The following is a 25,102-nucleotide window of genomic DNA, read 5'->3' on the forward strand; positions in this document are numbered from 1 at the left end:
AGCAGGCTCCATAGAACCCAGACCATCTTGTTCTGGAGCCTCGCTCTGGGGCTCTGCCTACAACATGGCCTGACTCACACCCAGGGGTGGGCTTTTCCCTGTTTCTCTTCCCTGTTCAGTTCTCTTAACGCTTTCCCGTGTATGCCTCTGGGAGAACGTGAGACAATTTGTTCTCAATTGCGACTGTGAGTGAGGCAAAAACATCCAAATAAGAACCCTAGGTCCTAATCATTGACTGAACTGTAGATTCTACAAAGAGCTAGGTGTGGTGTGTGAACTCCAGCAAGCCGGACACTTGGCTGTGTGACCTTGGGCAGGCCCTATTCATTTCATCATTACTAAATCAGAACCCACACCTGTTCCTTCTTGGGGCTGGGGTAAGGGGGAGCCCGGTCTCCACACACCAGACACTGCTTGCCCAGACACTAGATGGCAGCAGACTGTCACCTCAGTCACCTCACAGGTCAGAAGAGTCACTTGAATTAGAGAGTGCTTGCCACTGTGCTCCTTAACAGGTCTGCTTGTGTGGACTCACCCAGTCTACAGGCCTCCTGCTGTGGCTTAGGTATACAGTCAAGCCCCCAACCCCTCCAAAAGCTATTGTTTTAAAGCACTTGTCCTCAGTTGGTGGTACTATTTTAGAAGGTTCTGGAAACTTTAAAAAGTGAAGTCCATATGAAGAAACTAGGTCACTCAGTGCATGCCCTTGGGACAGTGTCTTCTTTCTTTCTCTTTGCTTCCTGTCTGCCATGGTATCCTGTCTCATCATAAGCCTAGAGTTAGCAGAGCCAGTGACAATGAACAGAAGGAACCTCTGAAGCTGTGACCTTAAAGACATCAAAGCCATGGGCTTAAAGACCTCAACCCTTCCTTGCTGGGATGGGAGTTGTGTCACATGGAATGAAATCTGCGCTGCTCAGTTGTCAAATCCACTGAGGTTAGAGTCATCTGGGAGGTGGGATCCTTAACTAAGAGAATGCTGCTGCAGACTGGCCTGTAGACAGTTTCTGGGGACAGTTTCCTGGTTTATGATTGATGTGGGAGGGTTCTGAGCAGATGAACCAGGATCGGATCAGAAGCTGAGCAAGCCACAGGGAACAAGTAAGCAGTGTTCCTCCATGGGCTCTGCTTCACTTGCTGACACCAGGTTCCTGCCTTGAGTTCCTGCCCCGACTTCCTTCAGTGGTAGACCGTGATCAGGAAATGGAAGCCCAATAAACCCTTTCTTCCCCCATACTGCATCTGGTCTGTGTTTTATTACAGCAACAGAAAGTGATCAAAAGCCAAAGCTAATACACCTCCCTCAACACACGCCGCAGCCCGAGGTTCTCATAAACCTTTCCCTCAAAAAACTTTCATGATGCAGAGAATGTTAAATATATCCTGGTGTTTGAGACGTGTGTGTGTGTGTGTGTGTGTGTGTGTGTGTGTGTGTGTGTGTGTGAGAGAGAAAATGCATTCACTCCATGCTTTTGTAATAAAATTCTCTCTTCCCTTTGCTCTGGGCTATATACTCTTAAAACTCTGTTTAGCGATGTTTTCCTTTTACTTATTATTAATCATCGGCTGACTGCAGTAGCTCAGTCTTTGATCTCCCTTTTGTCATAACACCACCCTCCCTGTCTGCACCTCCGTCTCCCTCATAAATAGTAATGATACAAAAACAGATTCTCAGGAGCAAAAGGAGCCTGGGGCCAGCCTCCCTCAGGCCTGTGAACTGTCATTCTTGAAGCTGTCTATTCTGTAAGTTCTTCTGCCAGGTTTCTATGGGAGCAGAGGGATCATTTTCTCCCTTTTCAAAGAACAGGGTGAGTTGAGGCCTTGAGCTGGCAAGTTCTTTAAAGTCATTTTCAAAGGAAACCTGAGCTGCAAGGCCGTGCGGTTGGCAGAAGGTGGCGTGACTTTCTGAAGCTCTCTCTGGGGTTTTTGCTTTGGGTGGGCAGCTCCCCTAGCTTCTTAACACGTGCCCAGAGACTGCAGTAAAGCCACTGCCAGGAGCTGACCAGTAGGCACGCGTTCCCTCCCCACTGCCACCCAGGAACAGGAAGGGGATGCAGGCTTTCTCTTCTGGGCCCATTACCAGAACCACACTTGTCTTCCCAGTTCTCAGATCCTGTCAATCATACTTGGTCCTTGGGGTTTTCTGAGGTAAAACACAAGCGGGTGCCAAAGCAGGCCAGTGTGAACTTACATCTGAATCATAGATTCATAAATGGTCTTGTTAATCCAGTCTACTCTTAGATGGGCTGGGACAGAGACCTGCAGCAAAAATAGTGACCTGACACACACAGGAGGAGGTGGCTAAGCTCCAGCCCTGGGGTAGAGGCTTGCTTGGCCTCTGGCCAATCATAAAGCTTTTAAGTCTGTAAATGTCTGACGGTCACCCAGGAGACTCCAAACGCATGGATGCTGAGACATGTGTGTGGCTTCAGCCAGATGCCTTGGGTAGCCAAGCAAAGAAAAACTTGTTTCTAAAGCCAGAGCCAAGATGGGACTTCTCACTTTAGAAAAGCACTAAGGCCCAGAGGTGGGAGAGGCTATGACATGTTTGTGTCTAAAGATCAAGGACTGAAGTTATTAAGACGGATCTCAGAGCTGGAAAAGGGTCCATTCAGAGACTCTACCTGACCTTCAGGCCCAGTGTCTGAGCTCTGCAGCTGATCCTGGTGTTCAGGACCAAAATAGGCAGAAAGCTACCTGGACAAACCCCAGTCTGGCCCTCAAGCCAGGCTCCTCTCCCACACCTCACTGGCCAGTGGCCCCTCCCCCTTCTAGAACATTTCCCACTGGAGCAAAGAGGCTGGATCCACTCCGATAGCTCAACTTTTCAATGTTTTATTCTTATGTTTTGTACAGCTATATTTTACAACGCACTAATGCAGTTTAGACACAGCCAAACCCTGTCTCCGGAGTAATTATAACGACAAGCATGACGCAGAATGTGGGAGGAGTCAAACATTCCCAAAGAGAGTCTAGTTAGTGACAACTTCAAGTCCCTGTGTCTGCCTACACTTCAAAAAGGGATGGCGCACACCTGTCCATCATTGAAAACTTCCGTGTAAAAAGGCACCGTGAGGACACGTTACAGGTATGTACAAACTGAAAACTGGAACAAAAGTATACATTTCTCCTTCTGAAGCTTTTTTTTTTTGTTCTTTTTGTTTTTAATACACACTTTGTAAATTGTAAACCTTCACTTGCAAAAAAATACAAATACACGGAGGCATTTTAGACAAAATATTTTCTTACTTATACAGACGCAATACTTAAAATAGTCTCTTAAGTGCTCTTCCTCAATAAAGATTCTCAGATCCGTGTCTGCCTGCAGATACAAAATCGAGCCTTTAACACAGTTTTATATTTTCAATATATCTTTTTAGGTTTATATATTTATATTTTATATATATATATTTATATATTTACAACTCTGCCATATATTCCTTCACCTTTGGTTAAAAAAATTAAAGCCCTCTCTTTGACAACATACTGAAGTCTTATCTTTTAAAACAATACACATTTACATACAAAAGAGATCTCTGTTCCCACAGGACATTCACATTCCTCATGTTGCAACCTGTCAAGTCAGAACTTCTGCATTCTCCCCTACTTTGATATAGAAAATGATTTTGCTTTTTGCTGACGTGGTTTGCCTTACACATAGGAGAAGAAGCAATAGTATTTTCTTAATGTTTTATGGCAGTGTGGGAAGGAGAGCTTGCCTTGGCTCCCGGTCCCTCAAGCCCCGCCCCCACCCCCACCCCAACTATGATTTCCACTAGTGGATGAGAGAGGCACTACATCATGGGATGACCTTTGTAAAGTGTTACAGCATCCTTTGGGTAGATTCTGAGAAGGGGCTGGAGAGGAAAGAGTCAACACTCCATGCTTCAGCAGGCTTTGGGGAGCTCCGGAGGCAGGTCAGCAGCCGACACACGGTATTGCACCTTGGTGTTGGTGATGGCGCCATGCTTCTGGCGCAGATGAAGTCGCAGTTGGCTTTTGTGACGAAAGTGCAGGTTACACTTCTCACACTGAAGAGACACCAGAAGCAACGTGTTAGCTGCCATCCACCCACGAAACATGTCTGTGCTCAAAAGCCCACAGGAGAGACATCTCTGTGAGGGCCGGGTGGAGGCAGCTCCTCCCTCTCAAAGGGCAGACTTAGAACCCATGCAAATCTTGGCTTCCACTGGAGGTTAAGTATACATTGTGCAAATGCCTCAGCCTTCCCTTCAGCTCACATGTCCCTTGGGCTTGAGATGTCCTCCCCCGACTTAACTGCATGATTACAAGTCTTATCCAAAAGATAAGTTCAGATGTATACTCCTCTAATTAGTAACATTTCTGAATCAAAGACAAAAGAATCCATCTTTTGTAGCTCTCAAATTTTCATCCTTGCCTCACAACTGTCCAGTGTATTAATGTCTTCATCAGCTGGCTAATACTTTGAAGTACTTCTCATCCAAACACTGTAGTCTCCCCTATGACCTAGCAGAACACACCTTCAGAAAAATGTGAAATCAATCTGATTGCAACCGTACACATGAACTAAATGGCATAAATCCATGGAGATTCTTGAGTCTGGGAGGTGCTTTTCTTTCTTTCCAAATGGCATAGGTCCCCTGTACCTGTGCTACCCACTGCTGTGTATCCTGGTCATATCATCTATCAAGACTGGCTTTCCTTTCTGTAAGGGATTGGGCCAATAAAATCCAAATGTCACTTTCAACTCTTACTGCCTCTGTGACTAAAATTCTAGCAGTTCATGACGCAGCTATGTGCTTGAAAAACTCAAAGCAAGGAATGGATTAGTTCTCTAAACATGGCCACTTTATGACGTAGGCACTACTTTCTAAATCAATGTACAGGTGAGGGAAGTAGAAGGCACTCAGGGTGAATGAACATAGCTAATTTGCCAAGAAACAAATAGCAAGTACAAAGATCTTCATTCAAAGCCTTAGAAGCAAGCCAATGGAAGAAGGCACGCGTTGACCGCGTACCATCCGGGTGCCAGTGAACCATTCAATGACTCGTTCTTGTTCGCTCTTGTGTCCAGCAGCACCTGAAGTGCGGCCATGAAGGCCTCAAAGCATCCTTATACAATCTGTAAAGGTATGAGTGAGACTGCATTCCCAATTAGATTTTACTCAGTCCTGTTCTCAGCACTGCACTAAACATGCGGGCACCTGCTCTTTCTTTTGAATTTATTTTTATTTGCACACATGTATTCTAATAGCGACGCCACATGCATGCAGGTACCTGGGGAGGCCACAAGAGGGAGATGAACACCCTAAACTGGACTTACAAGTGGTTATCAACCACCTAATGCAAGTGCTGGGAACCTGATACTCTTCTGCAACAGCAGTAAGTGCTCTTAACTGCTGAACCACCCTTTGGTCCCAGCCTGCTCTTTCTTGAAACTCTGTGTGTGTGTGTGTGTGTGTGTGTGTGTGTGTGTTCTGGTTTGGGGGCTTCTTTGCCATAATTCTCTGGTTGCTCTCCTACTCCTAAGCTCCCTTTAATACCGTCAGTGCTCTTACGTACATATCTAGTGTAGAGGTATACTGGATCAGAAAACATTTGTAGAATGAATGGTTAACCCAAGTCTATGTTTCCTTTCCTAAGGCCCAGGACACCCAGACCAATGCCTCCACGTCAGAGATGAACACGCTGAGACCTGGGATTGCTGAAGAAGGGAATTTGGACAATCAGGTCTAGATCTCCTGACCACTGGTCCGCTTGTTCACTAGAGGCTGGAGGAAGCAACTCTGCTGTCCACTTTATCCATATACCCCACCACCACCCTGGCTCCTTCCCAGGCCAGCCAGAAGCCACAGGGTTTACATACATGGTAAGGTTTCTCTCCCGTGTGGATACGCAGGTGGCTCTTTAGAGTCTGAAGGTGCCTGAAGCGGGTGCCACAGATTTCACAGGGGTACGGCTTCTCTCCAGTGTGGATGAGCACGTGGGCACGGAGGTGGGCCACCTGAAGGGGGAGCACAGCTTGAGAGGATATGCTGACAGGATATGCTGCCTGTCCTATGACCAGGTGCCCATCCCCGACAGGTCCCTTGGCCACGCTGCCCTGCTCACCTGCACAAATCTGGCTCCACAGGTTTCACACTTGTAGGGCTTTTCTCCAGAGTGAATTCGAGTGTGGGTCTTCAGGTTGGCTGGGCGATTGAACTGCGCCCCACAAATGTTACAGCGATAGGGTTTCTCACCTATTGACAAGACAAATGGAAAAGGGAAACCATCTTTAAGGGAGGTGTTACGCTGACTCTAACTTCCATTCAAGGCCACATATGCCTTCTCTTCCCTACAGGGAAGTCAGAGGGAGAATCTAGGGCAGTGGCTCTCAACTTCCTGATGCTATGACCCTTTAATCCGGTTCCTCATGCTGGGATGGCCCTCCTCCAATCACAAAATTATTTCTGTTGCTACTTCAAAATTGTAATTTCGCTCCTGTTATGACTTGTACTGAATCATAGTGTAAATGTCTGTGTTCTGATGGCCTTAGATGACCCCTGTAAAAAGATCACTCAACCCCCAGGGGCCCTCAACTCACAGGTTGAGAACCACTGATCTAGGTGCCTGCCATACACACTAACACACCTAGCAAAAGACAAGGCCAGGAAAGAAGCCGTTGGGCATGGTGGGGTGGCAACTCTCTATGTGGGATGCGGTGGGGGAAGTCTCAAGAAGTCCAACCTGCAGAACCACCACTGTCATTAGGGTCACTGCCTGTAGGGCTTGGGCAAGCCCTTCTCTGGGCCTCTGTCTCCCTCTCTGAATGAGCAGGGCTGATTTAGACAGCCCTGAGAAGATTCTTCTGGCTCTTCCCTTGGCCAGACTGATGCAATAATCCACTCACTCACCAGAGAGATACTATCAGGCTGCTCCAGTTTCTCTCACAGAACATACTTTTCCGCTTGTGGCAACTACAGCTGTGTTCCACTTGCTAGCAAGGCAGGGTGTGGGGCTAAGCAGAGGCTGGGCAGAGGAAACCAATCTACAGCCGAGCCTTCCACCATGGAAAGTTTTGGGGATAATGGGGCCACCAAAAGGTCTGAGAGCTAATTAATGCTCACAACAAGGAGGTTGTGAGAAGCATCCTGGGGAAAGGAATGGAAGTTGGTTGATAAGTCCTTGACCTGGAGAAGCTTTTCTTTTTTAGCTGGCTTTACCCAAACCCCAGTCCACATTGCCTCTATCAGCATTAATCTCTTCACTCAACCACCGAGATTAATACTTTGAACCCCAGCAAAGTCGGAGAAGCTGGACAAAACCACAGAGGAAACACAAAGATCAACAAGAGAGACAGAGACAAGACAGGGTTAATCCCCTGGTTCAGTGGTTCTCAACCTTCCTCATGCTGTGAGCCTTTAAGACAGTGTCTCATGTTGTGGTGACCCTCAACCATAAAATTATATTCATTGTTAATCTGTAACTGTAATTTTGCTACTGTTATGAAACATGACCTAAATATCTGATATGTGGGATATCTGATATGTGTGACCCCTGAGAAAGGGTTGTTTGACCTCCACAAAGAGGTCAAGACCCTCAGGTTGAGGACTGTTGCCCCAGTTGAAGCCAGGGTGGGGCATTCATCCTGCCTCACTCCAACCAAGTCCCCAGGTTTGTCCTAAGATCCACTGTCTGTAACTGATGATGGAGCACCCAGTGTGGGACAAGGCCATACCCGTGTGGACGGTCTTGTGGCTGGCGAGGTTGCCTTTGTAGCGGAAGGAGGCCTGGCAGCGGTCACATTTGTATGGTTTGTCACTGTGCGTCTGCAGCGTGTGCCTCTTGAGCGAGGCCTCCTCAGAAAAACGACAGTCACATTCGTTGCAGAAGAAGGCCCCATTCTCTGCAGGATGTGGAGGGATGGCATGTTAGCATGAGGAGACAGGGCAGAGCTGAAAACCTCCCTCCTCTGGAACTCTGTCAATGTTTCACTGGCTCCTTCTCAACATTTATGAGAACCCATAGGACCCGTGGGGACTTTTATTTTTCTTAGCATTTAGAGGTCTTGGTCAGAGAAGAGTGAGACAGGAGACAGATTGACTCTTAAGGTCAACACATTCCACTCCAGAGACTCTCCTTAGGGCCTCGCTGCTTTGAGGAAGCCTTTGCTTTGCTCCTCTGGGAGCTCTGAGATGCCTTACATACCGGTTCATAGTTCAACTTCTATGCATACATAGCAGCCCTGGGGCAAGACGCTTTACCTCTCTAAGGCTCTCTGTGTTTCTGTCTCCTAAGCAAAGCTAATAAGCCCTGTCCTGCCCACTCATAGGGACACATCATACAATGGAGAAGAAAAAGAATGACAAATTATGGAGCCGTGAGACACAGATCTAATTCATTTATCCTTTCAGTCCCCCCAGGAGGGATTGATGATGAAAATCATCTCTGCACATATATGAATTTCTTGTCTCCAAAGCCCATCTGTAACCCTAGGACACTAATGGTGGCAGAAAGGCAAACAGAGGCCCAGGGACAGGAACAGGAATGCAGAATAAGAAAATCATCTGGGGACAGGCAGGCACAGCCCCTATGCTCCGTGACTTGTGACCCTGTGCCAAACGACTCACTGAAAGCCACTTCTTGATTCTTTCATCATCTTTTGAAAATGGTATATCAGTGTAATTTAATCCTGATTATATATTTCCTGGGTCATAAAAGACGGTAACTAGAGCTGGGCAAAGAGTGAGGCATTTTACCAGGTTAAAAACTGAGGGAGCCAACAGTGGCTACATGGAAATGCTGATTTAATAATTTAGTTCAATAAACGTAATTCAGCAAACATTTTTTTTTAGTACCTCCACTGTTCTAGGACCCTACTGAGGCCTGCGCATTAATGAATAAGGCCAGCAGTCTCCACAGAGAATTGACAACCAACCAGGGAAATGCTACCATGCACCCAGCTCAGTACAGTAGTTTAGGCACAGACAGGCTGAGAAAGCTCTGAGGGTTCCAGCAGCCCTGCAGGCTAACTACACTGTGCTGGAGTGTAGTTATCCCAGTTCAGCACCTAAACCCTGGGCTTGCTTGAGTCAGCCCAGTTCCTGGGAGATAGAAAGGGTAACTATTGCCGGTGAATGCCAGAGGATTTCTAACCTGGGTCATGTCCCAGAGACAGCAGCACACAAATGCCAGGGAACAGAGGAGCCTCCCTTCCGGGCACTGAGAGGGAGGAAGAGACAGAGACTCACCACAGCTAGAATCCGAATACTCTGACTGGGTTTCTCCCATCTCCTCTGGGAACGTGGGCCCAGCAGTATGGAGGCACATTTCTGTGTGCTGTGGGGACTGAGAGCCACAGGATGTGCATTTTGGGGGGTGCATGTAGAGAGGCGAGTGGCTCTCACTGCTGCTTCGTGGCGAGCCTGCCAGGGACCTGTGGGCAGGAAAAAGAAGTCTTAACACTCATCTGGGGCCGTGAGACACCATCTGGTATCCGTGCTAACCTCTCTCTGTGTGTCTCTCAGGCAAGTCCAGAGACCAGAATGGCCTTCTGGAGTTCTAAGACTCAGAGCCCTCTTCTACTGGTCAACAAATGCCCAATTTCCACTTCCAGGCCCAGTTGCTTCTCCTCGGGGCCCAAAGCCCACAGCCTTTCTTAGTCTAAAAGAGGGGTTCCCTGCTCCATCAAGACCATAGGAAGTGCCTTTGGGATTTGTGGAATAACTTTCTCCCACACAAGAGAATGCTGTCTCTTGCTATGAAAAAAGAAAAAGAAAGAAAGAAAAATACAACCTCCATGTAATACGGTCAGTCCTGACTCAGGCTAACTCTGATACTAATTCCTCACCCCCCCCCCCCCAGCATTTCAGACAGACAAACAGAACAGCCCTGCACTCTGCATCCATCCGAAGCTCTGAGGCCTCAGAACTGCGTTCGGGTAGCCCCTGACCTTAGACCCATAGGGCCTCTGAAATCACCTGTTAACGATATTATTGAGCCGGCTGGCTTGGGGGATGGTAGAGTCCTCCCCACTGGCACTGAGCTTGGTTGGAGACTGGAGATCAAGGTTCGCAGGCTCCATAGGCGGCTGGCAGGCTGGCGGTGCAGGGTAGGCTCGAGGGGAGAGGCGACCCAGCTCTGCCTGCTCAGAGCCCTCTGGTTTGGCATTCTGATTGAGGCTGTTTAGAACGATGAACTTATACTTCTTCCAGTTGCAGGCTTTCGGGTCAGTGGGGCTCTTGGCTGGAGGGGAGCCAGAGGCCTGAAGGATGCAGGCGTTCTTGCTGCTGCAGGACTCTGTGGGTGAGTTGGGCTGGCAGTCGGATTTCTGGGGACTCTGGGGACTAACCAGACCCTTCCGGTTCAAGGGTGCATTGGGGGGCTCGAAATGCAGGGCAATCTCATCCTCTGAAGAGGGTCTCTCTTCTTCTTTGCTGGCTTTGTCACAGGGGAAGTATGGGGCATTCCGAGCAGAAGGGGCAGCAGGCTTGGGGCCCTCAGCCACACTGTAGTGTATGTCACTCCGAGCCTCCTCTGGGACTGCCTCCTTGGGAGAGTAGGTGTTGCTGTGGCACAGGCTGGAGGACACCTCCATGGCTGGCCTGCTATACTCATTAGGGACTGGCCTGGCACTGTCACAGGGAAGGGCTCGCTCCTTGGGAAAAGGGTTGGCCACAGGCATTCGGGGGGCATCTCGTAGTTCCTCATCAGAGAAGAGGAAGCTGCTGAGTGGGAGATGGCTGTACATAGGATAAGAGGCTGGTGGTGTTGACAGGCCACTGTACAGAGGAGGGGCAAAAGCTCTGCTCTCACACCCAGGAGTATTTCTTAGTGGCATATTGTTCTCCACAACCTCACGACCTCGATAGGCCATGATGTCATGGGGCATCAGCATCCGACTGTTCAGGAACTCTTCACGGGGAGGCTTAAGTGCAGGGGCCATTTCTGCTTCACTGTGGGGGATTAGAAAAAGAAAGACCCAAAATTAGAACTGTTAAACAGATGACCTTCCACTGACACTGTTATATAACCACATCTGTGCTTGAGTCAGTTAGGCATGGGAGATGAGACTCTGGAATAGGAAAACAGAAGTATAGGGCATTATACCCAGAAGTACAGCAATCTGAGGGATGGTTGGGGAAACCGAGGAAGAAGAGGTACTCATATAATCTGTGTTTGACTGGGCATGGTCTTGTAAACATGAGGCCCATATGTGTACATGTCTTGGAAACTGTAAGTCTTCTGATTAAATAGAATTATAAGGGTTACGTAAAAATTATATGGGTTACGTAAAGCTTTCAAAGCCCTTCTCATTTCACATATGCAAAACTCCTGCAAGGAAAAGCAGGCCATTTTATACTCACAGAAACTCGGAGGAAAAAATGTACACACTGGTGGTACTATACATTCAGAGTGTATCAACTAAAAGACCTGCCCTGTATGTTCAGCAGATTCACAGGGAGGCTGGTGGAGGGGAGCAGGCAGTGACCAGCACAAAAGCCCTGGCGCTGGAGCAGCCTGGCCTGATTTGCAAAACCCGGCTCTGACCTGGAGCAAGTTGCTTAACCATTCAGAGCGCAAGGCCTGGCCTGTGTAAAGCACTCCCAAATGATGACAGTGATGAGCTTGCCGCCATTATCACCCACTGGAGACCAAAACACTGGCTGCAAGTACTTAAAGGGACTTGTGTGGGTGAAAAAGTAGGGCAGCACAACAGGCTCTCCACGAGCAGGGCTGGAATCAGAAAGTGAGCAGTAACAGAGCCAGGCTGCAAGAGGCTGTAGAGAGGGACCTTGTAGCCACCCGTGGTAGACGGCACGGCTGTGAGAACATGAGTTGCTAGATCCTGGAAGTGGTCGAATATATAGACTAGAAATCCCTTCTGGTAAGAAAGCAGGCTGTGGAGTCACGTGGTTCTGAAGGAGGTAAGCCTCAAGTAGCTGTTCCATTTAGCAAGGCTCTTCACTTCCTCAACTCTCAGGATCCTCGTCTTCTGATAATGTTACTGTTTCCTACCCCTTGGGTAAAGGGTTAGACCCAGTGAACTCAATTCTATTCATAAAGTGTCCTCCCAAACATGAGCATGATGACGGACGGAGAGGAACAAACAACGTAACTTAACTGTAAGCTCAAACAGCCCATGTTTTCGTAGAGAATGAAGGCACATACATAAATGGTTTACAATAGAAGTCTACAGGAGTCCTAAGATACAGACAAGTGTTAGGAGAAGGAAGGTCGGAAGGAAAAGCAAAATGCTGCCTGCCAAACACAGATGAGCCGAGGACATCAGAAAACGGTCCATGAAAAAGGCTTCCAGTTTGGGCCTTGCAAGGTGAGTGGGAAGAAAGACTAAAGGGACGTAGGGTGGAGGTGGGTGGGTGGGGGTACACAGGACATACATCTGGGCTGCTGCAAGGAATGGCGGCTGCCTAGAACACATGGATAAAGAGCAGAAAGGGCGGTGTCACATGTCATCAAGGCCATCACAGCATGCATGATTTCTGATCTGGAACTATCCTTCCTGCATCCACAGCTTCTACCTAGGTAGTGGCTCACCTGGCCTTGATGAACTTCCTGCATGTGTCGACAACATGCTCCATCTGCAGGTACATGGCTGTGGTCATCACAGCCATGATGTTGCCTTCCCTCAGATTGAGCCTAGATGTGTACATGAAATCCAAGAGGATGCAAAACCCCTCAGGGCTGATCTCAGGATCCAGATTGATTACGCTAAGGTTGCATTTCAACTGGTCAGTGAAGATGCTGTAGAACAGGCCACTGTAAAACAAACAGAGTTGCCACCAGAGTGGTCACAAAGCATCTCTGTGTCATGTCTTCCCAGAGCCCAGATCCCAAAGCTCTGTGGCACTTAATAATAACTTCTACTTGTGGAAAGCCTTAGCAGATGCCAGCAATTCCTGAAGCATTTTGCAAGTTTACATTAACTGGCATTCTCCCTAATCTTGCAAGATTGTACCACCATGTTCTGCCTTTACACATGGAGAAACTGAGCTGGAGGAGTATGGGAGATAGTCTTGGAGCCACAGTGCTGTTTTTCTTTTGTCTCACTTAGCATTCATTCACTCCTACTTCATGTGTTTGGTGTGAGTATTTCCCTTGCTTTATCACAGTACCCTTAGTTTTAGAAGTCTATGGCGTGAGGAGCAGTTGGGGGTGGACCATGGTGATATATGCATATTTATACTCCATGGCCTCGGATAGCTACAAAGTCCAACGATTACCAGAAGGTCAATTATTCCTAGAAGATCCAAGTCTAATCCTAAGCCATGCCTCCAGGTCATGCTGTCTAGTCAGTTAATATTAAAATGACTGTCATCAGAATTCTCACTCTAGGTGGCTTGCCAGAAATGAGCCAAGGCCTTCCCCAGGAAGTAGCCCTTCAACTGTGGCTTTAAGGAAAGGTCATCTCGGACACAAAGAATGACCTATATATTCATCTCGCTGGCTGCCAATCTGAGCATCCCCGTTTCTGCAGTCCCCCTTCACGCCAAGACCACTCACCTGCAGGCCATGAGCACTGTCTTATGGGCTCTAAACTGCTCACGGCTAACCACGATGACAACATCGGTCAAGATGTCCCGACTCCGGAGGCGATTAAGGTTGAGAAGAACATCACTAGCATGACGGGTGAACTGGATACAGCTGTCAGCCGGTGAGGCCATGTTGTGTTTCCCTGAATGGAAGTTAAAACTCCTATTACTCCTTGAAAACCTAGTCCCTGCTTACCAGGAGTACCAAGCAGATGGCTTAGCCTGATAAGCTTTCGAGTGCAACTCAGGTCTATAGTGGACAATTCATAGCCCATTTCTGGACATTCCTTTTCATAGCTGTCAAATGGGAAGAATGAAAGCTCTTTAGGGGAAAGGGAAAGGGAAAGGGAAGGGCTGCTTGTGAAGTGCTTTTCCTCACACCAAACACTCTGCCAAGCACTGAGAGGAACTGAGTGTGTTGCAACAGAGAAAACCACTCTTGGAGAGTTACCCAGCTTGCTTTGCCTTTCACCAGCTCTGTTACTTGGAGTGTGCCGTTACTGTTTCTGAGCTTTCATTTTCCAAAATAGGAACAGCAATACCTATGTGGTTTTTAAAATTAGAAATATGTGCCTACACCATAATAAGTTCTTATAAAAAAAAAAAAGTGCAGCTATTTTTATCGGTATGTCATTTCACTATTCATCCCATGCTCTGAGATTGTGAGTTGCTTCCTTCAATAGTTTGAGTACTTAGCACTCACACAATCCTGGCAGCATAGGCCACCAGGTTAGCCTGAACTGAGGATGAATACAGGAACGAATAATACCATACAGACAATGGTATGAAGTCAGTTAGGGAAGGGCCAGAGGGCTGAGACCTGAGATTTGTACGGAAAGAGTTCATTCTCCTTGTTCATCAAGTCAAAGTGGCAAACTTCACACACACACACACACACACACACACACACACTCACACACACACTCACACACACAGATGCACACACACACACATGCACACACACACACATACACACCCAGTGAATATACAGACAAGCACACACACACACATACACATACAGTGCATATACAGACAAGCACACACACACACACACACACTCACACACACACTCACACACACACACACACACATACACACCCAGTGCATATACAGACAAGCACATACACACACTCACACACATACACATGCACACACACATACACACCCAGTGCATATACAGACAAGCACACACACACACACACACACACACACACACACACACACACACACGCACACGCACACGCACGTGCATGCGCATGCACACACTCACACACACACACGGGTAAAACTCAAACCTACACATTTTATAGCATATAATTTGATTTACTCACCCAATGCCTTGCTTCACAGTCCAAAATTTTGCTTTAAAACTGCAAAGAAGAGAGCAAGCAGAGATTGACTAAATGAGTGTAAGATTGTCCACTCCAGTCTTATTTTAGGACACACGTAGCTAGCTTTGCTTTGATAGCTGCAGCCTGCCAGCTGGTGCAGTTTTCCCACAAGCTAACAAACATATTCCAGCTCAGTTCTTACAGAAACAACAGGCACTCAAAGCCATTTGGTAACAATGTCTTATCTTTAGTGCTAGAGATACCATTGCAGACACTAATTACATATACCTGTATACATGTATTTTCTTTCTTAGGGTAAAAAAAAATATATACATCAAAAGGCCATTTGAGTTTATGAGAAAGAAAAAAAAAAGAAGTAGTTCTTTCAATATTAATGATAATGATTCTTCAGAGACCTAAAAACACTGGATGCTATTCAAACCTTTGCTAAAAATATTATCTTTCAAGTCTTAGAATGATTCCACAAGACTGATAGGGCCAATGTCTTCATCCTTATTTCTCTGGTGATGAAACTGAGACTCAGGGTTCAAATGACTTGTTCAGGACAAACAGCCAGGCAGTATTTCCTGATTCTCTGGAACGCTTCAGACTGAATACCAACTCTAGAATAAAACCTGAGACACCATGTTTATGCATTCCTTGGGTATCTTTGCCCTCTTTTTCAAAGTTTTCCCTCCCTCTGTTTCCAGGTCTAAAACTAGACAGAGGGCTGACCGTAGCTTCCAAGCTTGAGCTCCTCCCGGCTGGTGAAAGATTTAACTCTGTGGTTTATCTGAGAACTGGCCAGGGAGCCTTCAAGAGATTTAATGAAATATGTTCTCTCTCCAAATTGGTTTCTCTGAAACAAAAAGCATTAGAAGCAAAGGTGCGAGAATCTCCTTTATGATCAAATGCGGGTTGCAAAAGCTGAGCCATAATATATTGGAACTCTGCTCTCCCATTTAAACAGCACAGCCCTTCAGAGCTGCTTTCCGGGTAAAGGGGCCTAAGGCCAGTGAGGTCATGTTGGGCCATGTAGATAGTTGATGGCCTGGCCCTAGGTCTTCTGGCTCAGATTCCTGTCCACTTTCCAAGTCAGCCTACGTGCCATAGAACACACAGGACAGCAGCACCCTGAGGTGGGTGAATCTCAGTTTAAAGCTCCTTCCCCCACACAAACTTTGCCCCATTCCATGCCGCTGAGTCTCACCAAATGAGCACTCTAAAATGGGAGGTTTCTTTGCGTCTGTAACCAAACACTCAGATATTTCTCTGTGGTCCCAAGTGCCAGTCACTAAATCTCTCCAGCTTCAAGGTTAATACATGTGTGCGAGTAAGTGGGTCTAGGGTAGGAAATGGGGGAAGAGAGGAGACAGAAAACAACAAAAGGAATCTATTTCTTCCTAATTCAGAGTGAGTAAAAAGATTTCACTTGGTAGTCACCCAAGTCCAGTGACTGTCTCTTTTGAAAATAAATGCTAAAGACACGTGAAGTTTATTTACTAACTTTCTCCTTGCTTCCCCGTGGAAGAGATCCACAAACCCTTCTGGAATCCTTGGCCTGAGCTTCAACCACTTGTGGATTTCCAGTCAGACTTTTGGAACCCACAGGAAGCCCAGATTTGCCATTTCACCAGGACGGGTGGTAATGACTCACTCCAGATGAGGAAGGAAGCAAACAAACAATAACAACAAAAAAGGCAGCCCTTCCCATGTCCTCCGACATGCTGGCCTTGAGGCAGCCCTTCCATGTCCTCCGACAGGCTGGCCTTGGGTTTTTTACCTTAAGCCTGTCTCCATCAACAAAGCACATGTACTCACACAAGGGCAGGCTGTGTTCTATGGACTCATCCCTCTTAACAGATTCACTTCTCTGTCAGCAAACTGGTCTCAGCAGGTTCCACAGCTCCCCGGGGTGGGGGCTAATAATGTTGAACCTGAATGCTACCTCCCCCCAGACACTGTAGAGCTGAAAGCTCCACCAGCATTCATCTTGTTTGTTGGACAACTCACTCATCCCTCTCCTAGTCATCATTGGACCGACATCTTTATAACGACCAGGATTCACTATAAAGGAAAGTGAGGCTCCCAGAACAAGCCCTTGTCCAAGATCTCAAAACCATTCTCCAACAAAGTTCTATGCAAACAACCCCAAGGAGAATCATGCTGGCAAGGACAGCCGAGCCAGAATCCCGTCTTCGCTCTAAGCTGCCAGTCCAACCTCAGTAATCCCCAACTAACCATCCATGCATCCTTTCCCTCCCTGGGGCACTTTCCTAGTGTACTTTGAACGAGGCAGCTTTACTTAAGGAGCTTCCAATGGAAGGGAAGAGAGACAGAAAGAAGAAGAGAGAGACAGAAAGAAGAGAGAGAGAGAGAGAGAGAGAGAGAGAGAGAGAGAGAGAGAGAGAGAGAGAGAATGAATTGAGAATATCTGAGAGTCGAGGGGAAGAGAGCACAAGAGCCAATACGAAGGACTTCATCCTTTCCCTTTTGGGAGGGGGGTGGAGTGGCAGCTCGCACTTGCCTGTCCACACACACCCGCACAAACCCCAGCCCTACGGCCTGGCAAGCTTGCGCAGACTGGCTCACCGCACCTAGCTGTACCTGTCTTCCTGGGACCGCCCACCCCCTGGCGATCGGCTGGCACTGCTGCCCATCCGCCTCGAAGCCCGGGAAGATTCGGCTGGGGCCGAGTGGTAGGACTGTAGCAGCTAATTTGGTTACATTCAAATAAATGCTTTCATGCACCTCGGTAGCTAACATTGTGTGTCTTTTTTTTTTTTTTTTTTTTTTTTCCTTTTAATCGGTCAAAGCAGGGGGCCACGAGGGGAATAGAACAGCCCTCTCATTCCCGGAACATAGTCGATCTCAGCTCTAAGGATTTCACAGAACACTCCTGCCCAGTGCAGTCTCCAACGAGAAGTAACTTTCCAGGAAGCCGCGGCCTGACAGCCCAGCCCGGGATCGCTGGCTGCACAGCGCTGGCCAGGGACAGAGCACACTTTTCCCCTAAGTCCGCTGTCCACACTGGTTCCCGGCTCCAGGCCTACTTCACCGTCCCCATCCCTGCCCCACAGCAAGCTAAAAGCCACAGAGAGTGGAGCCCAAGAGTCTGGGGACGGTCAGAATGTATTTTGCCCTATTCTGGCAACTGCTGTTCCTTTGCTTTTGTTTTGTTGTTTGTCTTAGGGTCTTGATATTATTTCTTGTTTTTTTTTTTTTTTTTTTTCTCTTTTTGTCTGCCCGCTTGCTTACTACCTCCTTCCGTGCTTTAGAAGGGAATGGGTAGGTGAGAAATTAAAGAAAGTCAAAAAGATTGAGTTCCCGGGACTAAGAATCTCTACCCTTGGAGGAACCTTGCCGAATTTTTGGGGGGATAGGGGTGGGGGTGGGGGTTGAGGGACTAAGCCTGGAAGAAAAGTAAACTGAAAGCCCCTTCCGCCTACGTTGGCAAGAAAGGGGAGGTTTCCGCCCAACCTTCTTTAGAGCTGGAGCTACCAGGCTGAAGGCAGACAGGCTCTGGAATTTCAGTGTCTTATTTTCCTGAAACCGTGGAGACTAGGTCACAGGGCCCATGCCAGTGCAAGCTCTGACACACGGCAGGATTTCCTCGCTTTCCCCGAAATGAACCCCCTGTGGTTCTCTGTAGCCTAACGTGCTCTCTGCAGCCTAACGCCTTTGGGGTTGTCTGCACAACCTCGGTCCAGTCCTAAAAGTAACGGATAGCATCCTGGCACTGTACATCCTTTTAGCAATAGAGGCGGGATCAGGCTCGCACCCCAGAAATGGGCTCTCACTGGTCCCCTGTTTTGTTGTTTCTTTGTCCCTCGGTATGGGCTAACGGTGATAAAGGGAATTTTATATGGGACAGGAATGAATATCCGTGGAGTTACCATTCGCACTTACTGGAAGCCCAATCATAATGGTGTATTTATCTCTGTCTAACGCTAGAGGGAGCGCTCCATCAAGGCTAGAAACTATAGCCGGCTGCTCGCCCCGCCCCTCCTTCCCATTGACCTAGTTTGGCCAGTGTCTGGATTTAGAGAACGCTTTTCCACTTCTCTCTACCTAGGATGGTTGTTGGATTATTGGTAATCTAATAACTCCAATAACTCGCCGAAAAAATCTAAGCAGGATTCTTAAAATGTAAATCACTGTCTAGGGACAAGGAGTTTGAAGGCGGGGGGGGGGGGGGGGGGGGGGGGCGTTGGAAATGACGCGTCGAAACATGCCTCTGGACTCCAGCAGGAGCGCTCTTTTCTAACAGGCTGCTCAGGTCTAGCCACCCTGTTCTGGCGATAATGGGTAGAGTCAAAGCCTTGCTTCTGTTCTGGAGGTAGGGAAGGACAATATTGGTGCTCTTTCCTCTGGGCCGGGATGAGACAAAAGATAAAAAGAGAAGTTGATAGTGTGATGGACTCCGCAGCTGCGTGAGCTAACCAGAGGACTTTGTGTCCTGACTTTCATTTCTGTTACGTGTCCTGCCTCAGAGCTCTTGCTAGCCTGCAAGCTTCGAGGAAATGCAATAAAATAAAGGGATGTGTTTTATCATCAAGAGCTGGAGAGCTGAAGGAACGCTCCCCATGAGCCTGGTCGAGACAGCCTCCAGAAGGCCTGCCGACAAAGCCAGCAAACCATGTCCTTCAGACGAGATTTCTTCCCTTCTCCTGACTGGACTGGGATCGGCAATGGGGTGGGCGGGGTACTGTGGGGCAGGAAAGAGAGGCATCGTCTCCCCAAGCAAACAATGCCTTTTAAAATTCGATCTAGACAGAAGTCAGCCAAGGTCTTTATTCACGTTAATGAAAATGGAAGGCACTAACTGTCCTTGGAAAGGGATGAGTCAAACTTGACCGCGCTTCAGACACGTCCCCAGATTCGTTTCCAACCCGAACAGAGGCGCATTTCTCCGCGGCGGCCTGGGACAACTCCCGCAGTGATAGAAGAAGTACTGGATTCCTCCCCGCCCCGGTGGGGGGTGGGGGGTGGGGTAAAGGGGGAGGGGACGACAGCTGTGTCTCTGCGTTGAGGACGCCACTAGAGGCCGCCAGTGCGTCGGTGCAAGCGGGCCATCTCCGTTAAGAGCTTTGAGAAAGAAAACTACGGAGGAGATGGGGTACAAATTCTCAAAGAATAAAGCTGTATTTATTCACAACCCCTACAGACACGCGCGCGCGCGCACACACACACCTGATTTCTCCCCAGGTCACTAAGTAAAGGATAAACTACGTGAAAAGAGAGTGAGTTCGGAGTTCAAGCTTACAGAAAGCCGATGAACAACCCCAACTAGACTAAGTAGTTTCTGGCCACTCAAACTCTCAGAACAAGCATGCACTACAGCTTTGAGATGCCCCACCCCCTCACACCTCTGTAACCTTTCCATGCCTATTGTCAAAAACTTTAAGCTAAAGGGAACCATTTCCAGTGTGCACTGGAGACTCCGGTGACCTAAGGTTTAACTGCTCTCCCCTTTTATTAGATGAACTGGAAAGAACTCCCTTGATGAATTCTTTGAAATTCAGAAACTTACTGTTAGGCCTGAGTCCGCAATTGCAATGAAGTAGTTTAAACCTTAAAGCTCCTGAGAGTCTGGACACAATCCTTCTGCTACCTGGAGAGGCCACAAATGTCCTTAAAGAAAGTACTGTTTCTCAGTTGAGACAGATATTGATGGATGGCTGAGAAATTGTGGATGTGGATGGCATGGGCATATGATTTTCATCTGCCTCATCAAAACTTTGGAAGTCGGAAGCTGTCTTCATTGGAGAATGCCCTTCTCAGTCCTAGTGTCTGATCAGAATCCAGAGACCACCGCTCCGGGCGCAAACCTTGACCGTGACCAACCACTAGGTGGCGGACTCAGTCCGTTCAAGAATCACCCTGTTACCATAGCCTTCTACACTCTGGCAACCCTGACCAGCGGGTTTTTTTTTTTTTTTTTTTTTTTTTTTTTTTTTTTTTTTTTGTCTCTCTTGAGGGTGGGGTTGGGGGTGGGGGGTGGGGGGGCGTTGCTTCCAAAACCGAAGTCGGAAAACAATTAGTTGAGCAGATGTAATTCCGTTCTTCCGATGCTCATGCCTCTAGCTAACACCATACGGTTTCAGGAGCTGCTTTAAACGCATCATTTGACTATTCCATTTGTCCCTTCCTCAAAGCTGGCTACACTTGCGTTCAAAAAGAACCACACCTGAAAGTATTAAGAGAGACTCTTGCCAAAGAGAGAAACAGAGAGAGAAACAGAGAGAGAGAGAGAGAGAGACAGACAGAGAGAGAGAGAGAGAGAGAGACAGCGAGCCAGACGCGGGAGGAAGGCGGAGGGAAGCAAAAGTCAGGAATAACCCCATGATCCATACCCACGGAGGAAGGGGGGGGGGGCCCAGAGGTAAGCCCTTCACCCACTGAGCAAAGCAGGGGTGCGGAACCGAACAGAATATGGTCTTTGGAGGTGCTACTGGTGCGTAATTGGGAAGCAGGAAGGGCTAGAAGGAGCGAAAAGAAGCTAACCAGCAGAGCCAGTGTGCAGAGTCGCGCGTCTCTGCTGCGGTCCCACTTGTTGCGCAGTGTAAGGAAACCGGCACGCGCCACGCTACTTTGAGTCTCACAAGGCTGCAGCCCAGCCTACCGCTGCTCCCTGCGGTCCACAAACCTCTCCCCCATCACTCCGACACAAGCCACCAGGGCCCCCGGGGAAACTGCAACACTTTCAGTTCTATGGTTTTACACACCAAAAAAAAAAAAAAAAAAAAAAAAATACTCTTTAGCTCAGAATCAGACCGTCAATCGACTGCGGGTACCTGAAGTCAAGTCTGAAGGGGAAAATAGCTACATCAATCCAGAGAAGTCGCTACTAAGAGACAACTCTATCCCACCTCATCTCCACTCCTGCAAGTGTGTCCCTTGAATTACGGGGAAGTACATCGCCTGTAAGGACACCACACTAGTTTGGAAAACAACGTGTTTCTATCTTATTTGAGAGAATAACTGCAAAGTATTGATTTTAAAAGTTTCATCTCTCTCTTTTTTTCAATCTCTCGAGGTGGGGGGGGGAAGCACATTCCGCTCATTTCACAATTATTTTTCAAATATTTGACTTTTACCAATAGTTACTCACCAAGGGGTGGCGCTGCCGCACTACCTCCCCTGAAACTTAAGTTTTTTCACAACAGAGGGGGATATCCCCAGCAGGGGACAGAGGGAAGGAAAGATTTTGACATCTAGACATGGCATTTACTCAACCCATAACTGGAACTCCTCGGGGCTCAGCAAACGGCAACTTAGAAATGTAGGATGCCATTCCTGACCACCAAGCCCAGAAGAAATTAGTCTTTTCAAGAAAACACTCCTGTGAACCCTCCAAAACTGAGGCAAGGAAGAGAGTAGTTAGTGAATAGCCGTTTCCTGGTTGTCTCTGCTCTAGTCACTTGGTTGTCTGGAACAGCATCTAGCCTTATTGACACTACCAACAGATCCTTAAAATCACAACGCCTGGAAGTATTAGAAAAGAAATTCTTCCAAATAGGATACTGGAAACTTCTATTTATAAACTGGGGGTGGGGGGTGGAGGGGGTGGAGGTATCCAACTACAGCTTTCTATTTTGGCCTCGGGACTCAACTGCAGTCCTTTTTAGCAAGAGAAATGTCCATCTCCTGGTGTTTTCTCTCCATTTCCTCTTCCCTGGGGACAAATATCTCTCCTTCTTTTATTAAAATCGGTATATAAAGAAGAATATGATTTCACCTAACTCCTGTGAACTCATGTCTGCTACCTCCAGGAATAGCGTGTGGACTAGGGCCAGATGAACTTCAACTTGGTCTGCAGGCTTATGATGTCCTGCTCAAGTGCCTGCCAAAGGCTCTTGGTAGTTAAGTGTGAGCAAAATAGATACCTGTCTCCGGATGGATCACACTGCCCCCTCCCCTATTTTAAAGTAGTTTATTGCTTACACACACACACACACACACACACACACCTCGCAAAGAAAAAGGGAAACCAGCGAACTGCAGAGGAAGCCAGCGGTAAAGCTCAGAGCCACAAACTGTATTTCTAAATAGTCTTCCGAGAGGGTCTCGGTCTCTCTCTCTCTCTCTCTCTCTCTCTCTCTCTCTCTCTCTCTCTCTCTCTCTCTCTCTCTCTCGCCTCCTCTTCCAGTCCTTGATCTTTTCTGTTTTTGTGGATAGTAATATCCACTGGCACTGCAATATTTTCCTCGGATAACTATACAATGTTTGAAGAAAAGAAAGGACAAAGATAAAATCACTTCTTAGGGGATGGGGTGCGATGCTTGTCCCTACTGCAGTCAACGACCCTGTAATCCCTTTGGAGTTCCAGCGCCGGGTTTGAGGTCATTTCTCACTATCCCTAGCACAAAAACTAAATCTCTATGAGAGGGAGCACAACACAGAGGTTATTTATTTTACATATATATATATTGTTCGGTGCTGTTGTTTTTCATGGGGGACTTTTAAAACTCATTTTTTGCAACACTACCTCCATTTCTCGCCAGGGTTCCAATAACACAGTATTATACAGGCAACGCAACCCGCAGTTTTCAAGACATTTAACGTTCACCGTTTCCGGCAGGGGTGGCCTCTAGCTCCCGCTGGCCCCCGGGCAGCGATTTCCTAGGTTCCAACTCCCAACCCACTCCCGCCCCGGGCCGCCGCCGCCGCTTTTCCCCATTCTTATTCCCTCGAGGAGAGCCACAGGTTGCAAATCCAACCAACCTCGCAATCTGTTTTTTTTTTTTTTCTGTTTGTTTGTTTTTTTGTTTCTGTTTTTGTTTTTTCGCAAAATCACTCACAAAGATCTCCCTTTCGCACCCGCTCCTCCCATCCCGGGTCCCCCAGCCAGAATCACAAAGTGCCCCTTCTTCCCTCCCTGATCTTGCAAATCAGGAACGCAGGCTGGGATTCTGTTTTTCTTCCTTCGCCCAAAATAAGGACCTTGGGAATCTGAAGCGTGGCGTCCGCTATACTCAGGGCCATAGCTGCCTTTTTTTTTTTTTTTTTTTTTTAAACACAGCTTGCACCAAGGGGGAAAAAATGAAATTAAATTTAGGAAAGGGAGGGAACTACCGCTGAGAGCCAACAGAGTCACGCAGCACCCAAAATACAAACACCGCGGCCGTCAGAAATCCCTCCACCTCCCCGAGCTCTGGGCAGGCTGGCCAAGACCCCCCGGGTCCCGCACGCTGAAAGCGCCGCAGGTGCAAAAAAACCGCGCACCCCTCTCTCGCCGCCCCCCCCCCCCCAAATCCCTGTCCCGCCTTCAAGCCTCCTTCCTCGGGCTGGGCAGACCGAGCGCACCCGGGTTCCCGACTGCCTCGACTCCAACCAAGAAAGACTAATTTTCAAAGTATTCAACGTCCCCGCCCCCCGTGCAAGCGAAGCCTCCCCAAAACACTGTCTCTCCTTGGGAAGATCACGGCTCTCAAAGGAAACTGCAGACACGATACTTCATCTGGCTTTATGACCAAAAAGAAAAGGGAAAATAAAACAACCAGCCGAGGAGTTGGCTTGCATTCCCCCCGCTGACTCCCGGCTCGGGTGCAAGGCAGGGACTGTGCGGGGCCCCGGGCCGGTGGACGGCCGCCAACGCGGGCACCGGGAGAACTGAGCGGGGAGGGAGGCAGCGGCGGGGAAGGCAGTTTGCAAGCGAGCAGAGAAAGCAAGCCAAGCCGCGCGAAGCCGGCGGGGCCGCCGCGGTCCGCCCTCCCAGGCCGCGCAGCCCAGCGCCCGCCGCCCCGCGCCCCTGCGTCTCCAAACACCGAAACAACACCGGGCAGGGCGGCACAGCCTCCCCGAGGCGGCCGAGGCGCTCCGAGACAGCAAGAAGAAAAAAAAAAAGAAGAAGAAGAATACGTATGCGTAAAGCTAGATCCTACAGTGGGAGAGACGTGGGGCTGATCTTCGGCATTTATTTTAACACCTGACAGCTAGAATCAATAAATAGATACATTTATATCAATAGATACACATAGGAAACTTGGAGCCAAAGCATTTGGCAAAAGCGGAAAAAAAAGAATTAAAAGGTAAAATAATGATCATGAGCAGCGGCGGCGGCAGCGGCACCAGCGGCAACAGCGGCGGCGGCGGCAGCAGCAGCGGCGGCGGCAGCAACAGCAATAATCACCTGGTGTCCGGCCTTTCCTAGAAACTTCTTGCATCACCACTTCTAAGAACCCCAGTTCTAAGAATCAACAGAGCTCAATTCTCGGAATTTGAGCTGCGGGCTTTACCATTGCTCCACAG

At 48.2% G+C, this 25,102-nt stretch overlaps 1 protein-coding gene and 1 long non-coding RNA gene across 4 annotated transcripts; one reads left to right on the plus strand and one right to left on the minus strand.

Moving 5' to 3' along the window:
• Positions 1 to 2,819: 2,819 nt before the first annotated feature.
• Bcl6 (BCL6 transcription repressor) lies at positions 2,820 to 25,102 on the minus strand. 3 transcript variants are annotated; one of them, XM_034515149.2, is made up of 10 exons: positions 24,984 to 25,102; positions 14,849 to 14,887; positions 13,489 to 13,660; positions 12,523 to 12,744; positions 9,945 to 10,919; positions 9,216 to 9,400; positions 7,703 to 7,870; positions 6,094 to 6,224; positions 5,849 to 5,986; positions 2,820 to 4,031 (listed from the first exon to the last, which is right to left on the minus strand). In XM_034515149.2, exons 3-10 carry the CDS (start codon positions 13,647 to 13,649, stop codon positions 3,888 to 3,890), a joined length of 2,124 nt encoding a protein of 707 aa, XP_034371040.1. In that variant the 5' UTR covers positions 13,650 to 13,660; positions 14,849 to 14,887; positions 24,984 to 25,102; the 3' UTR covers positions 2,820 to 3,887. The 3 variants fall into 3 exon arrangements, with proteins under 3 accessions (XP_034371040.1, XP_076798849.1, XP_076798850.1); XM_076942734.1 differs by lacking the exon at positions 24,984 to 25,102 and adding an exon at positions 17,456 to 17,619; XM_076942735.1 differs by lacking the exon at positions 24,984 to 25,102 and adding an exon at positions 15,584 to 17,421.
• On the plus strand, positions 10,131 to 13,482 carry LOC143444019 (uncharacterized). Its single transcript, XR_013113498.1, has 3 exons — positions 10,131 to 10,269; positions 12,119 to 12,298; positions 13,321 to 13,482. It is a non-coding gene; the product is annotated as an uncharacterized LOC143444019 (long non-coding RNA).

This window comes from Arvicanthis niloticus, chromosome 12 (genome assembly GCF_011762505.2).
Source record: "Arvicanthis niloticus isolate mArvNil1 chromosome 12, mArvNil1.pat.X, whole genome shotgun sequence".
Classification (NCBI taxonomy): Eukaryota; Metazoa; Chordata; class Mammalia; order Rodentia; family Muridae; genus Arvicanthis; species Arvicanthis niloticus.

What these genes read in the sequence shown, in the direction of transcription:
- Bcl6 (XM_034515149.2), bottom strand. Translation starts at nt 13,649, where the DNA reads ATGGCCTCACCGGCTGACAGCTGTATCCAGTTCACCCGTCATGCTAGT. An exon ending in ACAGTGCTCATGGCCTGCAG is followed by an intron (nt 12,745 to 13,488) that starts GTGAGTGGTCTT and finishes TTTGTTTTACAG; the next exon opens with TGGCCTGTTCTACAGCATCT. An exon ending in CGGGAGAGAAACCTTACCAT is followed by an intron (nt 4,032 to 5,848) that starts GTATGTAAACCC and finishes GTGTCTCTTCAG; the next exon opens with TGTGAGAAGTGTAACCTGCA.